The following is an 18079-nucleotide window of genomic DNA, read 5'->3' as shown; positions in this document are numbered from 1 at the left end:
TGGATGCCATCAAATGACAAGAGCCGCCAACCTTTGGAAGCACAAATTAATACTCAACACTTTCAAAATTTGTAATTTTCCTTGAAAATTATTTGTTATTTCTTCTACTGCAATTACAGCACTCTATGTCTCACGCACTGCATGAAGTAATTGTTCTTGCTCAAATGAATGGTAGTAACATTAAATTCAGTCATGCACATTCACCTATTACCTTGCTTTAACACTGACAGCAAACCTACGTTTTCTCATTCTAAACTCTTGCTTTAGCTTCAAAGTCATACATATACTGGTAACCCTTTATTGATCTTTAATAGTGAGGCCAAGATTCACATGTTCATGACTCTAAGTCCAGATTAAATGATGCACTGAATTCAGTCAACAAAATGTATTTAAAAGTCTCAATCAAAGAATGCTCTAGCATGCTCAAATGGCAATCAGTCCTGGCTTCAAGGATTTGTAACAATTATCTTAAAGTTACAGAAGGTTCAGTTACTTATGGAAGGCAGTAGAATCTGAACAAATCATCTCATGGCATCTCTTCCGATAGTTGGATTCATGTTCATTTATGCTTGAGTGAAAGCGGTGCAGAGAGGAGCTGGCTGTAATGGTGTCCCCATCAAACGCTGCCGACACTCCGGGGAGATATTCATGAAAGCGCCGTTGTGTGTCAATTCCTCCTGGCAGCTCAGAAAATCACATCACAAAATCAGAAAGTACATTTATGAAATAGCCATGAAATAAAGTCATGTGTCCTGTTCAATGATGCTTTAAATATGTCCAAACTCCAACAGCCAGACTTGTGTTCTTTTCTGCTTGAGATGAAGCAGTGCATGAGTTCTAGTTTTAACGGTTTCTCCATCAACCCACCACTGACACCCTAGGGGAGATACCCTGCAATATACAAAGTTCTACTGGGAGCTACAAACTACAGTGGCTCACTTGTGCTCATGCTTATCAATACAGTGCCATAGTGTATCATCACAGATTTTAAGGCTTTGATGCATAGAGAACACGTGTGACACATGTGGATCCCATAGTTGTGCACTCATGCATGTGTGCTTGCATTCTCTGTATAGCTGAGACGAGTCATGCCTCAACCTTTTGTCAATTGACTATTGAAATTAGCTTCATTTTTTCCCCCTCGAATTCTTTTTCAATGGGCTCGGTAGTATTTTGGTATTCCCCGTAGACTCTCGCAACAAATTTGATGGCTGGCAGCTCTGAATTATTGTTATTGCTATTACTGTTATTATTATAACAGTGATATAGTTCCCTTCTTTCTCTTCTTTAGGGGTAGAAATTGGAACTTTAGTACATTGTATGTTAGTGGGGGTGCTGTGTAAAATTTTTTATAAAGTTTATAGAACATCATGATGTTGCAAATGATGCTGAGGGTCATGATGATGATAATGATAACATCTTCATTGTGATAATGATGATTATATCATTATCATAAAATGATTGTTGCAATCAGTTGTCATTGATTAATGATGTTTAACTTTGTTATATAGAGATGGTTCTTCTCAAAGTAGAATCTGTCTTTTGCCCTTTAGTAATGACAGATGCAGATACAATGTCTTACAAGGAAATTTATGGAGAGATGAACAAATTCCCCTTAATAATCCTCCTATCTGGATACCTGTAAGATGACGTCTGATTCAATCTGCTCTTGTCTCAGCTGGAGAACTTCTTGATAGGAGCCAAGGGTACCCTGAAGCTGTGTGACTTTGGGAGTGCCACCACCAAGTCCTACCAGCCGGACGACACCTGGTCCTCCCTCAAAAGGAGCATGCTGGAAGATGAGGTATGTTTGCCATTAAATCTACAAGTCAGCAGTTAATTTAGTGATGCAGTACTGTATAAGCTGTTATTTTTGCGAGGGTTTAATTTTTCACCAATTTCGCAAGTGACCATTGGACTGCGAATTTAACAACACACAAAAGTGTCGCCGTGCGCCAGGGTAATAGTGCACTTGTGATAGCATCAGTTTCAATTCATGAAAGCAGCATCTCGCAAAAATGCCTGTGACCTCCTCATTGGTGGAAATGTCTGTACGTGAAAATGACAGCTTATACAGTATAATATGTGTATGTGTGTGTGCTTGATTGGCCTATTATTTGTCTGTCCTGTGTTTTTTGAGTCACAGCTGTGGTACTGTAGATATTTACAGTCTTCCTTGTAATTAGGTGATGATATCTTGTCATGTCTTTTTAGAGAAAGTGAGTTGTGGTACTCAATGAAAGTGTGGCACTCTTAGAGAGAGATTTAGAGATAGAGATGTTGTCTTTTAGAGATGTTATCTTTTCCTTTAGTCTGCTTCCTTTTGGTTTTGCAGTCCCTGTAAGCTGCCTTCACAAAACATCAGGTTACACTATTCCACAGGTTAAATAATTGAAAAATAATGTAAATATGGAAATGTATGCCAGTTTGCCAAGTACATAGATAGGGGATTGTGTATAGAGGTCTATATAAATTTTGCTGTCAAAGCTGCTGAGAAGATTTTGATGTACAAATGTATGTTTAAGAAGACAGGCAAGAGTTCTGTCATTCGTGGATATTTGTCTTCTTGAAGCAGAATTTGAACTGCAGAAGCATTTTGGGCTCATCCATCTCATTCAGTCAGAGGAGATTCAATGCAGTGTTATTTTACATTTATTTCACTTACCACATGTGGTAACAGTTGAGTTATGCCCAAATAGCTACATATGTACACTTTTACATTTATTGTTGTAAATTCCAATTGTCTACTTTTTGGTAGCAGTTTCCAATTCTGTTTCAGTTTTCCCATCATCTTTGCTCTAGTGTGTACTATGTGTGTGTGTGTGTGTGTAGCTGTATTGTGCAGTAGTTGGTTGTTTATTTTTTCTTTATTCACAAATCTAAATGTATAATGATTAGGTGACTATATTGGTTGTGACTTTTATCCTCCAGCTTGCAAGACACACCACACCAATGTACAGAACACCGGAGATGTTGGATCTCTATCAGAACTTTCCAATCAACCATGCTATGGATGTATGGGTAAGCATGCCTGCCACTTGCATGGAGGCCATTTATAGTGAATAGCTCAATATGGAGGATGTCTAGTTCCTTATAAAAGATAACAGGCACATTTCCATGCACATAGAAGACCGAGATTTAAAGGGTGTGTACAGTTCTGGTCGAGGTGAGGATTTAGCTTTTAACGTTTTGCGAGATATTCAGAAACCACTCTATGAAATGTCAAAGAGCATGCAGTTCTAAGGGTATCAAAAGTTTATTCGATGAAAAACGGTTTTGAAATGGCTGAGATATCCAAAAACAAGGTGAAACAAAGAGATCCTGATAAAGTTGTGGCATGTCGCCTCTTATTATTAGCACTTTTTTGGATATCTCAGCCATTTGAAAACCAATTTTCATCAAATAAACGTTGAATCCTTCTTAAAATTACATGCTCTTCCATATTTCATAAGAGTCTTTTCATTATCTCACTTAGGAATGTTCAAAACATGAATCCCCACCTCAACCAGTACTGTACAGTCCCTTTAAGCTGTGGGAAATATGTGTTGTAGCAAAATCAAACCGTCCTCAACGGGTTAAGAATTGAAGTACAAAATGAACTAGTCCAGCAAAAATATTCAAAGAATTTGCTTTAATGTGGTGTACAGTAATTATTCACAGAGTAAGTTTTACACATACCTTGTACATACACCTATGTATACCTCAGTGTTTTTAGTAATACAGTGTGTAATTCATTCTCCTAGCCAATGTTCTCTGTACCATCATCTCTCTTCCTTGCAGGCTCTAGGCTGTATGCTGTACACACTGTGCTTCAGACAGCACCCCTTTGAAGACTCGGCCAAGCTGAGGATTATCAATGCAAACTACTCCATACCTGAGGATGACCAGGAGTTTACCATCCTGCATGACATCATTCGTGAGTTCTCACTAGTTGCTACATTTGTCGTTGTTGTCTGTGTTGTTTGCTTTTTTGGGGGTGGGGGTTCTGTATGGATACATTTCAATTACTGCATCAACCTAGGGCATTGCTTGCATGGACTGTGTCATGTTAGATATCTTCTGATCATTGTAAACGTATGTTCATTAAAATGCTCATCTGATGTTAAAGTCATCTATTTTCTTTAATGCAGTGAATCAATTGAAAACTTTCTACATTTCATGAAAGTATTATGCTAATATTTATGTTTTAGCATCAGAATAAAAATTAGAATAACAATTACTGTAAATGTTGTATTTAAGGCAAGTCTTCCCTCAAGTCCAGAGTGAGTGATGATTTCATTTGGTGTACAACATGCAAGTTCATTTGATCATTATTGCATGTGTGTATGTGTATTTGCTTGTGTGCATGTGCAGGTATAAAACCTGTGTGTTGTGTGAAGGTAGGAAGAGATATTTTCATGTACCTAAAGCATCATAAAACAGAATGTGTTGTGTCCACATGACTAGATTGAAACTTTACCCCAAAAGTTTTGTTTTGTTTTTGTGTTGAGTAGAACCCCTTTTCCCACGTCCTCGGTACACAATGCACATCCCTCACATCACAATCAAATTCATGTTCATATTCTTGTTTTGTTATTTCCCGAAGGTGGAATGTTAAGGGTTGACCCAAGAGACAGACCGCCAGTCGAAGTCATCGTAGCCCAGCTGCAGGAAATTGCAGCAGCCCGTAGTGTGACATTGAAGGGCCCCCTCAGGGTCCTGACAAGAGCCAACCACACACAACCAGGCAGCAGTCCAGCTAGGAGACCACCTGAACGAGATGGTGAATATTGACCCTTTTGTGAATGACTCTTGACCACATGCTTCCTGATTGGGACCTGTGACTAGTTAACCCCTGGTCAGTTATAGTTGCTTAGTCAGTACCTGTGACTATAAGCTTTGACTACTCGTGAGTGCCTTGTCAGCACCTTTTATTGATAGACTCGGTAGTAGTCATGACTGCCTTGTTTGGATGACTTGTTTTTGATTGATTGCAAGACGGTGGTGATTACCTAGTTTGGATTTGTGACAGACTGATCCTAGACCTACTACAGCTATTACGTATAATAGTCAGTTACATGACTATTGGCCCTTAATCAGTGCTAATGAGTTGTGACTAATGACTATTCAGGAGGGTAGTAGCTGACAAGAGATATATTTGACAAGGAGGCCCTTGATATTTGAAGCCCTCTTCTCTGCTTACTTGCAGCAAATAACGTCGGTCAGCGGCCGCAGGATGTCACCGATTCATCTGCCGGAAACTTCCTTGGGATGGTGAAAGGAGCTGGCGGAAATCTCTTGCGCAACCTGAAGGACACATCCAGCAGAATGGCACAGACAGTGGCAAGGTTAGTGTGCTGTCATCTCTAACCACATGTACAGTGGTATCACTGATCCCATTATGACATCACACCACAAATAATTTCTGTTCCCTAGACAGCGACAAATGACTTTAATACCATATTTACTGACCCAAAATGTGAAATGATAGTCTTAAACCGTTAAGGACGAGTCCCAAGTATTCACGGGCAAGTGTCTATGGCCATGGGAAGTGTGTGTTGTAGCAAAATCAAAGCCGTCCTCAACGGGTTAGGAGATCAATTGGGTCTAGCAGCTATGACACTGAACAGAAGCAGTACACATGCAACCTGATTCAGAAAATGTAGTTTGATGTAAAGGATCAGGGTAGATATTTTCAGTTTCTTTGAACCATACTTTACTTTGGCCAGTGGAGAATCTCTTTGTCGTTTGCAAATACTTTGTGCAGTGTGCACTTTATGGCCAAATTATGAAGGATGTAAGAGGCATTACATTGGTTTATTCTTGCTTTAGTTATCGATACAGTCTCGATTGGAGATTTGCAGACGTATGTGGTAGTATGTATTCAAGCCCTACATTCTTTTATGATTTAAGTGATGTAAACAAGAGAAAGTGAGAAACATTGATATTTATAATTATCTATAGTTAAGCTCTACTCTGACTTTCCTCATTTTACTGCTGTGATTGTCTCTAGCTATGCAAAGTCGGAGCTGGACATCACCTACATCACCAGCCGGATCATCGTCATGTCCTTCCCTGCTGAGGGCATAGAATCTGCCTACAAGAACGGGATCGATGATGTGCGCAGCTTTCTGGACTCCAGGCACAGTGGCAGATACCATGTCTTCAACCTAGCGCAGAGGACGTACCGGCCAATCAAATTTGAGAACAGGGTACAGCCTCTCCTCAACTTGAGTGATAAAATTGGCGCAAGAGTTCCCACAGAGAAAAATTGCACTTACATCACAAGATGAGTTATGAAATCAAGTAAACACCCAGGACGATCTCTGCATTGTACTGGACTCAAACTAATTTACTCATCTAAATAGTTTGCTCATCAGCAGCTAGTTCAAAGAGCCGAGTGTCTGCAATGCTATTCAGATCTATTATGTTCAAGTGTGTTTAATGTCATTGTGAAGCTTATCTCATTTCAGTACCTGATTGACTCTGATTGTGTCCCAAACACTGCAATGTGACTGTACAAAACCAACAACCATGTTAACCATCCTATGTTATGATGTGATATCAGATGTTGTTGTGATATTGCTACTTTTCAGTCAAAGTCTAGGTGCCCTTCCAGTCTCCCACTGGCTTTAATACTCAAATTTTCTGTTCTCACCTTTTTTCTGCCAGGTGTCAGATTGTGGTTTTCCAGCTAAGAGACCTCCCAACTTAGTTCTCCTCTACCATGTGTGTCGAAACATGTATCTCTGGATGCAGAGGGACCCCAAGAATGTATGCGTCATTCACTGCCAGGTATGTGAATGAACAGTGAGCGAACTTTCTTACTTTGTTTATGTATTTGTTGCATGCCTGCCTTTTAGCAACTGCTATGATGAATTCCTTTCCAAGACACAAGTTTGATTTTTTTCTTTGATTGTAGACATTCCCGTAGAATATTCAGTATCTGTCAATGAATTGTAAGTTCAAAATCAATGATTCTTGCGTTGAATTGTTTTTATTACAATTGAATGGAAAATTTGCTCTTTAATATGCACTTCAATTTTCACTTCAGTGAATGTAGTAATTCCCATGATGATTCAAGCATGCAGCGGGCACTTAACAGGGTTCTTACATTGAGAGGTTTATGCCATCCCACTGTATGTGTGGTTTGCTTTGATTTGATTTGATATGTGCATAGTTTTTGAGTTAGTCCAAACATTAACATATGATGATACGTTATTTGGAAGAAAATACGAAGTATAATCCTTCCAATGCATTTGCCTGCCAAAAGTCCCACCTACCAAGAATTGTTGATGAATGTCCATCTGTCATCTTCACACACAGGATGGGAAAGCATCAACAGCGACTGTGGTAGCAGCTTTCTTCACATTCTGTCGTCTCTTTGGGACTGTGGATACCAGTCTCTACATGTTCACCGTCAAGCGAGGGCCTCCTGGTATCACGCCATCGCAGAAAAGGTACGATGAAGGTTCCCCTCCCCCCCCCCCCTTCCAATCTGTGGGTGCAAGACTTTTGTAGTAACTAGCTCACTGTGATGTAGATGTAAGTCATGATATGCACTTTTGTGCAGCAATGTCCGTAGTTCTCTCAATGTAAATGGTAATGTTTTGAGATTAATTTCCAATTGCAAAAAGAATGTATTTCCTCAATATGAAGATCACCTCTTGTAAGATATTTTGATAACAATGTGTAATAACTTATGGATCATTTGGTGTTCTATCAATTAGTCTGGTATGGTGCACTTTTTAAATCCTTGTCCTCAGAGAAAGAAGGCTTTCATACACGTACCTAGAAATGATTTGGTGCTGTTCATATTTCCCAACCTACAGTTGTGTGTTGTACTTTTTGCTCATGAATAGATACATGGAGTACATCTGTGGGATGCTGTCGCCAGAGAAACCCCTCGTCCCTCACCAGAGAGTGCTGCTCATGAAGACCCTCAGACTCTCTCCCGTCCCGCTCTACAACAAGATGAGGCAAGCTTTGGGCTCTCTCCTTACCAATCCCATTTCACTGCCATCTACCACCCATTTCAATACTGTTTGTATGATAATCAAAGTCACCAGATCTAACGTGGTGTTGTACTCTAAGCTTTTAATCATGTCGTGAGCATATCACATTCTCTGATCAACACTGTATTGCCTATGTCATGCCTTATTTTACCTTTAATTGGAAAAATGAATCCTCCATTCTGAAGTGTGCCCTTTCTTTGAAGTTCATCATTGAGGGAGACGTCAGCACTATTTAGCAGAGTGATTTTCTGTTTTACCCTTCCTTCATAACTCTCTTATAGGACTGTGTTTTGAGGGGTAAAAATTATATTCTTAATACTTTGTATTCAAAAAAGAAGATGGTAGACATGGCCACATACCTCCTATCTGATTGCCAAATAAAACATTGTTTGGTTAAATAATCACTAACAGAAGGATAGCTTGTACATGTACACGGCATTTTCACCATTTAGAAGTGCACCTACTTTTTGTCTGTATGTATTAGTACACTTGTAGTACCAGCATGCTATTTCTTTGAATATGTGTCACATGTTAGGGTCCTTAGTCATGAAATTCAATTTATTTACAAATTGCTTGATTTTGGTTGTCATTCAGGAGTGGTTGCCGTCCATTTTGTGAAGTATTCCATGATGAGGAGAGAATTCTTTCTACATCACAGGAGTACGAAAGGATGAGGTAACTCTCAATTGATGTCATGTAATCATGTCTGTGTGTTGTTGCTATCAGCGCGAAGGATGTCTTAGCGCGAAGTATGCAATATGTTTCCAAGATGGCGTACATTTTGTATTCAAGCCATCTAATGACCTGGAAAACGTGATGAACTGATAACTTCTAATATTTTGTTTCATCAAAACAGTCATAAGTTTGAAAGATGCAGAATCTTGTCGTCATTACTCCTGCTCAGCAGTACACTTTCAGAGTTGCTAATGATCCAACATCTATAAGAAACTTGTTTTATCAATGTAATTGTTAAGTAACCAATAAATTGGTGCATATGCTGGTTTATTTACTTATTTATTCATGAATTCTCTCATGGGGCTTTTCCCAATTGAGCCTTTGTTTGATTAAAAAAAAAAAATTACCTCCAATAATTTAGCCCGAGGTAGTAGAATTTAACTTGTGTGCAAGTTTAAAGTTAATTATGGTTGATGGCTACATTAGAAGGGAAACCGTAAGAAAGTTTGATCGTTCCTCTCTCAGGTATTGCTAGATTGTTGTTGAAGCTAGCGGAAAGTAGCATTTTGAATCTCGGAACATTTCTCATCCTGTAGATGTATCTGGTTTCCATCCGTGTATTATTCAGGGGCTTTGAGATAGAGGATGGTTCAGCCACCATAGAACTCAACCTCCCTGTCGCGGGTGACATCATGATTGCTGTCTACCACGCCCGCTCAACATTCGGTGGAAAAGTGCAAGGAAAGGTGAGGAGATTTCGTTTTGGAGTTGTAGTAGTCACTGGCTGATTGTGGATGCTTATGTGTTATTAAGAATACAGCGCACTCCTGTTATAATTAACGCGGTTATAACAAAATTCAGTTACAACAAATTAAAAATTCAGGCCACATTATTAACCGCTGTATTTTTTTTTATTATTGATGTGTTATAATGAAATTTCGATATAATGAAAGAAAACTGCCGGTCCCAAGGACTTCGTTATAACAGGAGTCTACTGTGAATTCTCCTTCATTCTTTGATGTTTGCATTCAACATTCTTCGCTCTGGTGGCATTGCTGTTTATTCATATCTTCTAAAATTCATGGATTGGGGGAATTTGAATAGAGCTGGTTGAATTTATTTGCTTAATCAATTTTCTTTATCACTTGCAGGTAACTGGACTGAAGATGTTCCAGTTCCAATTCTACACTGGCTTTGTGGAAGTAGGAACCAAGGAAATCACTTTTAGCAAGTAAGTTCCAGCAGCTAATCTAGTTAGTTAAGTCGGACAAAACATGCACGGACTGCATAGGCATTTAATAGTGCAAGTAGTATCCTATTTCTACCTACAGTATTTACAATTATCATCTATATAGGACGTTTTAGCGGCGCATTAAAAACGCGTATTGTAGTCGGCTCAATTTTTACCGTTCAATATCGGAGCATATTGAACGAATCGCATAGACCAACGTATTAATTCCCCATAGGCTACCGTTGTTAATTGCCGTTCAAGATCACACGATATTCAATTCTGTCTCGTTTATTGCGTGAGCGTTTGCTGAATGCGCAAATGCTTGCTACTAAGTGCGCGTCATTTTGTTACATTTTTCACATGCGCGCAAACATCTTGCAAGTTGTTTGTTTCAATACGCAGTTTTAGGGGCTTCCCCTTTTCAGCGCTGGGATGGGACTGCCGAGTCAACTTCAAAGACGAGTAGAAGCCGGGTAATTTTGTGCAGTTCATGGTTGCTCTACTTGATTGTATAGATGATAATAATTATATTGGATGGCCTTGATTCATGGAATACCAGGGAATATTGCACTCGTTAGAGTCAATATTGCACTCATCTTCGATTCGTGCAATATTGGCCCTAACTCGTGCAATATTCCCTGGTATCCCATTCATTGCCATCCAATATAATATAAACATGGAAATGCTCTGCATCTGCATATTGCAGGGTGATGCACATGCAATTGCTCCCCACCTAATGCACAAGTGCCTATGGGTGTTTGCTATAATGAAAAAAATAACAACAACAAATCTGTCTGTGCTACTTCATACATGTACCTCTGAGTACAAGCATCACTATGTTAAGCTATCATTTGCCTGTGATATGTAGAGTGTCAGCTATTGCTGAAGTTTCAAAATATAAATGACAAAGAAATGCCCTTTTTTTTTTTTTAAAAGAAAGGCTTTCAGTGTTCAAAATTTCTGTGTGAATGGCCTCGTACTAGATGATTTTTGTTTTGTTTTGTTTTGTTATGTTTTTCTGATGTACCATCCAGCCAGATCAGGATCACCCCTTCAAAGGAGTTTAGAAAATGAACCAGTAATGCTTTCTTCATATACATGTATATTGATTCTCTAGTGAAATCTAAAATAGTTGATGCAGTCTGACGATGTTTATTTTTCTTCAGAAGGCTTCTCAAGTTCCAAAAAAGTGAATATTTACAAACTGGTCTAAAATTTTTTATATATTTTAAATGTTTGCAGGCTCTTGTGCTTGGGAGGGATAGCTTGAAATATTCGCTAACCTATGCATGAAGTAATTATGACTCTGATACTCCTGAATCAATTAACTCTTCAGTTTTCCTCGTGTATTTTCCTTCAACAATGAATTATGAGCAATGTTTTTTTAAAACATATTGTTTGGGATTTTGTTCCCTTCAACAATGAAGCATGAACGTATTCTGTGGAAACATATTATATAGATGATGACCGGCGGGGGAGGGAACATACCGAATGTTCCACCCAAAGGGTTTTTAATGCTATTGAGGGAGGTTATAAGTCCTGAGACGATGTCGAGGGACATATAGGCTCCCGAAATAGCATTTTAAACCCTGAGGGTGGAATGTTTGGTACATGTTCCCGACAACAAAAGTCATCATCTGTTATATTATATGGGTTAGTCAAATACAACCACCAGCACAATGCACTCGATCGCTGGCGCAGAGCCAAATTCACTGTGCGCGGGTCCTTCAAATTACACTTTTGTACGCATTACAATAATCAGTCATCTGCTTTTTCACATTGTATGGAATAGGCAATTTATCCTATCGATTGCGTGAAAAAATATGATCGTTCAATCGTTTGGTATTGTTTGTCAATGGTTACGTGAAAATGTTTTCCCATGGGAGAACATTACAAAAATGTTCAACCAATGTGCCTCCATCACGTGACTGTGTTTAGCCAATCACTAACCGGTATTTGACTAACCCATTTAATATTACGTGATATTTGTTATGACAATGCCCACCATTCTGCATGTATCAGGTATGAGCTGGACTCCTTCGAACATGAAAAGTTTGCCGATCACTTCCACGTCACCCTGGATGTAGTGGTGTCGGAGAACGACAGGGTGCCCGAGAAGCGCCCCCCTTGGGCGACCTTTGAGACCCAGCGCCTGACCCCCAAGTACTGCTTCTCTGGCCAGGAGGAGTGGGACAGTGTCAGAAATCAGTTCGGTGAGGACAAATGGGGTCTGGAATCTTTGACCAGAGACGGGGGTAGCAGCAAGATAAATGTTTAACTTGCTTGGTCAGGGGGAAACTTGTGACGGCAAACACAGTGAACATGCATGATATTGCACATGCTCCAAAACCCAACTTTATGACAAGCATACATTTATTAGTATAGGGAGCATAAATGTACCTAATTTAATGGGGAAGGGGTGGGAGGGTTTTGATGGGTTGCTCACTAGTCTTAAACATTATGAATACTGAAAAGAAATTTTGAAATTGTCATGTACATTTGAAAGAGTAATGCCATTCTGCTTTTGAAGTCTACAGCAGTTATTTTTTTAAAAAGATTTCTTTGTAACCTGGAAGAATCAGTGATTTTTTTTTTGTAGTTTTTTTTACTTATGATTGATTCAAGTGTATAAGATGTCTTATGACTAAGATGTGACATTTCATCGTTCCTTGTGACTAAAGCTATTCCATGAGAATTCTCATTAAAGAGAAGGGATGATGGAGCTGAAATCAACAAGGTCAGTGTTGATTGAAGTCTTCCTGTTTGTCCCAAGAGTGAAATCAGTCTGCTGCCCTCTGAAGACCACAGTGTAACAAGATAATCATTGTGGACAGATACGGGGCAGACATGTGTCACTGATACAAGTTTTTACTGTGGTTAGATGGTATTGTACCTTGCAAATATTGTTTGATATCTTTACCACGTTTCTTTTCTCACTGAATTTTGTAATATTATGCAGTGGTGAGGTGTGTATGAGTGCATATTGGTTCATGAATTTCTCATGCAAAACATTCTGTGAAGTACAGCTGCAGATATTAAGTGATTTTGTTCATAAAATGTGACCTGTTTCCAGCATATTGCCATGATTTTGATTCAAAATGATATAAACTGTAGACGGCTGTATTCCATGAAAATCAAAAAGTTATATACTGGTGATTTCAATATCCAAATTCAAAACCATGTTGCAATCCTTTTCCTAGAAAAGCATGATTTGCTCTTTTTAAATCATCTGTGCATAACATCTCTATGGACTCACATAAAAGGACTACCAGATGTATTAGGGGGTGATATATGAAGTTTGTGAAAGGTAGCATACACTAAATTTTCATCTATCTTTTGGAATTAATGTGTTTGCTCTGCCCATTTCATTTGCAGGTACTATGGATGAAAAGGCCAAGCTATCAAAGGAGAGGGAGCAGAAGGAAAAGAGAGCTGCTGAGAGCTCAGCCGCCAGTCCTCCCTCAAAGCCCACCCCACCCGCCGCCCAGACTGCCCCCCAGGAGCCACCTGCAGGCAGCGACAAGAAGAGCTTCTTCCAGTCTCTCCCCTGGCAGGACAAGAATGAGCCAGTGGAAGGGGGCCAGGTGAAACTCCCGACCCAGGAAAACGAGACCTTACTCGACGACGATGACAGTGAGGACGATTTTGAAGACTTCCAAGCTCACCGGTTAGCCAACCCCGGTCAGACGACAAACGCTCAAAGACCCGTCCAGCCGGCCGGCGGTAGTGACGATAGTTTTTTCAAGGCAGATATCAGCCAAGCTCCACAGGGCGGGGCAAAGGAGGAGGACTTCTTCGCCGACTTCGGCTCTGAGATTGCCGAGCCCGAGGAGTCTCAGACGGCAGACCTCTTGAACATTGGTGGCAGCCAGCAAGGACAGCCACCGGCACCCGAAGCCAACCTCATGGATCCAGGACCAAGAGACCCATCTAACTTTGATCTCCTTGTTGACACAACCGCCAAGCTGGACGTTGGCAGCACCACACCAAAGAATGCCCAGTCTCGGGATACGTTTGATCCGTTCATGCAGTCCAAGCCACAGTCGCAGCAGCGTACAACACCAGTCACGCCACAGTCGCAGCAGCAGCAGGCACCTGCCAGCGACACGTTTGATCCCTTCGCTTCTCCATCATCCTCCCAGCAAGGAACGCCAAAGGCTGCAGCCAAGCAGCAAGAACCAACCAGCAATCAAAAACAGACTGAAGGAGATGACCTCTTTGATCCATTTGCAGCCTTTGGACAGCAGGCATTCAATCCATCAACCAGCGCCCAGCAGCCACAGCCTGCTGCAGCCACCAGTAAACCACTCTTTGACCCATTTGGTGGTCAGATGAGATCCACCCCCTCACCGACACCAGCATCAAGCAGCAACCACCTGAGTGCTCCTCAGGGAGGCATGCCCCGACAGACACACAGCAGCGACAACCTTTTGGGCAACTTTGGAGGTTTCGCACAAAATGGCGGTCCTACTTTAAAACAGGTTTGTTGGTCATGTAAACAAGTAAATCTTCCATCTTGTGTGATGTAGAATAAGATCCAGCTATCACTTATCCAGGTTGAATGTCAGCTAATGATGATTCAGCATTATTTTTCTGGTATCAGATGGGTTTAGTCCATTATTCAGCATACCACTTTGATTTCTGATAGCATAACCAAGTTATCAAGAGCAACATATATATGTATAGAGTGTGTCAGTTTGAAAGACAATTTGTTTTTGGCATCATGCTTTTGTGTCAGAATCTTGTTCATGGCATCATGACATAGTTCTGTATGGAAAGTTTGAAACCTTTTTTATAATTCCTTTTTTCCTCTTCTTTTCACCACCAACAGAGTAGCAGTGGGCCAGATCTCATGTCAGGGTGGGACCAGGGCAGCCAAGCACCCAAGTCCAGCCCGATGCAGCCCCAGCCGAACAGGACGCCAAACAGCTCGCCAGCAGTGAACCCTGGGGCAAAGACAGACCCCTTTGCAGGTTTTGCCAACTTCTCGCCAACCCCCTCAGGCCCGAAGCCCATGAACCAGCAGCAGCAGCGGAGCCCCCAGCAGCCCCAGCAGCCCAAGCAGCCGCCCCAGAACTTTGGCAACTGGCAGGCAAAGCCCGGCCCCGTCTACGGGCAGGGCATGGGTATGGGCATGGGGTCCCCTTCGCACACAGCCAGGCCGGCTCAGCCCCAGACATCGCCAATGAAGACTGCCCCATCTCCACAACAGCAGCAGCCACAGCAGCAGCAGCAGCAACAAGCCAAACCCAACTACCATGCCACAGGATTCTCAAGTGTCATCGGGAACAGGGAGGAAAGGGGCAAGAGGATGGGTGGTGAGTTTTGAAGAGTGACTCTTTTTTTCCCCCCCTTTCCGAACTTTCCTTTCCCTCTGAAGTTGTTAGTATTCTGTAGTTTTATTATGTCACCCTCTTAATACTGGACCCTATCCTGCTAACATGGGAACTATATCAAGTCAATCAATGAACCCCGGAGTTCTGACAGATTCAGGTCAGATCAGTTAGGAATGATACATAGACATTCACAATATATTCTAAAACATGGCATATTGTTCCCAAATGGCTTAGTGAAACAGTTCCTAGCTTCTCAGGACTCATAGATCCCAAAATTGTAAGATTAACTGAATTGAACATAGGATTGATTGTAGAGCTTAGTGAAACAGGTCCCTGGTCACATTCCATCTGTAATTCTATCATCAATGCAGGTTTCATGACCAGCAAGGCAGCCCAGCAGGCTGACTTCAGCAACCTTCTGTCCGGCCAGGGATTCCAGTCTGCCAGCAAGAAGAGTGAGCCCAAGACCATCAACGACATGAAGAGGAAGGAACTGGAGAGGGTGACTGACCCCAATGTACTCAAGGTCAGTGATAGGAAGATGTCAATTTCTCCCTGCTCCTATCAAAGTAGACTTCCTAGGTTCCTCAACATGAATAACACTATTCTTGAATGTATGTAGGCCTTGCTTGCTGTGATACCAGTACCTGAGTGGGAATGATGAATATTCCTTTGATGTGTTAATATGGTCTAATTAGATGCATCATGTTTTCAGGATGTTTTTCCAACTGTCCTTTTTCCTCTTATCATGAGAAGTGAAAAATTACTAGATGTAAGCTTGCTGATGAAGTTTGGGATATATGCAAAGATACAAAGGTGAGCTGAATACAAACACAAGTCTATTTAGTGATTATTTACATAGATAATTCTGTGAAATGTTTTACTGCCCTGCTGATGGTTGTTTGCATGAAGGTGCAGTTCTGATATCCCTAGATGTGTCATCTTTTTGTGCTGCTTCAGGTGCGAGATTGGATCAAAGGAAAGGAGAACAACATCCGAGCCTTGATTTGCTCCTTGCATCAGGTGCTGTGGGACGGGGAGGAGAGGTGGAAACCCATAGGAATGCACCAGCTGGTGGAACCCAACCAGGTATGTTCTCTGTTCCTTTCATTGGCCCTTAGCCCCTCAAGTCCTGGGGTGATTTTTGAGGGAGAAATTATCATCCTACCCTCATTACATTAGCAACTCTGAATATTCACTGCCTATCTTGTATTAGAGAGAATGATAGATGAAACTAGTTGATTTTGTTAAAACTTCACAAAATTGGAAAGAAATGTACCAAAATCTCAGAGAGAAATAGGATCTTTGATTCTATAAATTGTGTTGCCATTGATTTGTCGTGCTTAGAAAGTACAATATTTCCATTTTTACCAAATGACTTTGGGATGTGTCTTTTTGATCACTAAAGCATGCCCTTGAAACAAAGTTCACCATGGCTGATACCTATGCTTATAGCCTAACCTGCTTAGAAATCATATTTTGTAGACCTCCTTCTTTCAGTTCAGACTGCCTGGTATTTATTAGATTGTCCTCTTGGTTTTTGTCCCCACCAGGTCAAGAAGTGGTATCGCAAGGCCGTTCTCACAGCGCACCCTGACAAGCAGATTGGCTCCCCTCACGAAGAGCTGGCCAAGCTCATCTTCATGGAGCTCAACGATGCCTGGGCGGAGTTTGAGAACTCCGGCGCTCAATCCCTGTACTGAGGTCTTCTCCGCCAAGTCCAGAACGCTTGGAGGGCAGTTTGAGCGGACTTTGTTAATGTATTAACCAAACAGATTAAAAGATCATCGCTTGGGGAATGAATGGGAGATGGCTGGCATGGTAATACAAGAGGCTCTGGTGATCTGTCAACCCAGTCAGCTCGCTGCTGCCATTCCTGTCATGGGTCCATCCAAGTGAAAGTATTGTATGAATGTTGCTCTGCACAATGTGGTATTATCACCAGATAACATTTGCGTGAATCTTGTGGAACATGTTAAAAAGTGAAACACATTTCACAGTTTACATGCTCAGCCAGTTGAGATAAGATTTTGAATTTTTTTTTAAAAGACTGTGCAGAGTGTCAAGGCATGCTGTCAGCAGAAATCGAGCATTGTCTCCAAGACTTTTGTGATAGAGAGAAGATCAGTCAAAAGATGGGCGTGTCTAGATGGATGTTGCAGTGTGGCAAATATGGACATGTACATGCCAGTAAAGGGTTGGCCCTACTGTTTATCTAGTGCACATTTAGCACATGCTGATCAGAAGTATGTTAATGCACAAATAAAAAATATTGACTCAAGAGGAGGAGAAAAATTCAGGTGTTTTGTTTTCATGCCAGTGCCATGCAGCACACACACCAACAATACAAAGTTGCATGATATTATTCTTCCTGTGAAGTATTCTCCACTTTAACTGGCCACTTATAGCATCCTGTCTCTTACAAATGGATCAATTCACCCCTTGTCAAGAGGTTTACTCAGAGGACAGAGGGTGAGAAGCTGTGAATGTAGATGATATGTCTCTTTGATATGAGAAGTTATGTTCCTGCTTTACAAAATCCAATGCACTTCTGCATATCCGAGCAACTGCAATTCTGTGTACCTGTGTCAGGTGGCTTAGATGAACGGCAATGAAGAATATGGACGGCAAGACGTGTGCACTTCCGCAGCACCATCCGCCTTAACCTTCCCGTACCAGAGTTAGCAGTCTCTTATCGATTCACACAAAATGCATGAAGAAGAGTCTTGCTCAAACAGCATTTATTCCCCCATGCCACAGGTGGGAACTTGCAATGCAAAAAGAACAGAAGTGCTGTGGGAATTGATTAATCTGTGATTTGTCCGACAGGTCAGGGTGCCTGA

At 41.1% G+C, this 18079-nt stretch overlaps 1 protein-coding gene across 1 annotated transcript in view; it reads left to right on the top strand.

The window, feature by feature from the left end:
• LOC140237290 (cyclin-G-associated kinase-like) overlaps nt 1–17849 on the top strand; it is a 29740-nt gene extending 11891 nt beyond the window's left edge. The window contains exons 5-22 of the mRNA XM_072317232.1: nt 1679–1804; nt 2932–3021; nt 3781–3916; nt 4586–4762; nt 5189–5327; nt 5993–6191; nt 6652–6774; nt 7306–7439; nt 7842–7958; nt 8589–8669; nt 9298–9415; nt 9821–9900; nt 11923–12113; nt 13276–14381; nt 14732–15218; nt 15608–15762; nt 16197–16325; nt 16790–17849. Coding sequence (XP_072173333.1) covers nt 1679–1804; nt 2932–3021; nt 3781–3916; nt 4586–4762; nt 5189–5327; nt 5993–6191; nt 6652–6774; nt 7306–7439; nt 7842–7958; nt 8589–8669; nt 9298–9415; nt 9821–9900; nt 11923–12113; nt 13276–14381; nt 14732–15218; nt 15608–15762; nt 16197–16325; nt 16790–16939 — 3738 coding nt within the window. The 3' untranslated portion in view covers nt 16940–17849. The remainder of the gene's footprint in view (nt 1–1678; nt 1805–2931; nt 3022–3780; nt 3917–4585; nt 4763–5188; nt 5328–5992; nt 6192–6651; nt 6775–7305; nt 7440–7841; nt 7959–8588; nt 8670–9297; nt 9416–9820; nt 9901–11922; nt 12114–13275; nt 14382–14731; nt 15219–15607; nt 15763–16196; nt 16326–16789) is intronic.
• Nucleotides 17850–18079: the final 230 nt, after the last annotated feature.

Source organism: Diadema setosum, chromosome 13 (genome assembly GCF_964275005.1).
Source record: "Diadema setosum chromosome 13, eeDiaSeto1, whole genome shotgun sequence".
In the NCBI taxonomy this organism is placed as follows: Eukaryota; Metazoa; Echinodermata; class Echinoidea; order Diadematoida; family Diadematidae; genus Diadema; species Diadema setosum.
Note: the sequence above shows the minus strand (reverse complement) of the source record. Positions and strands in the feature narration are given on the sequence as shown.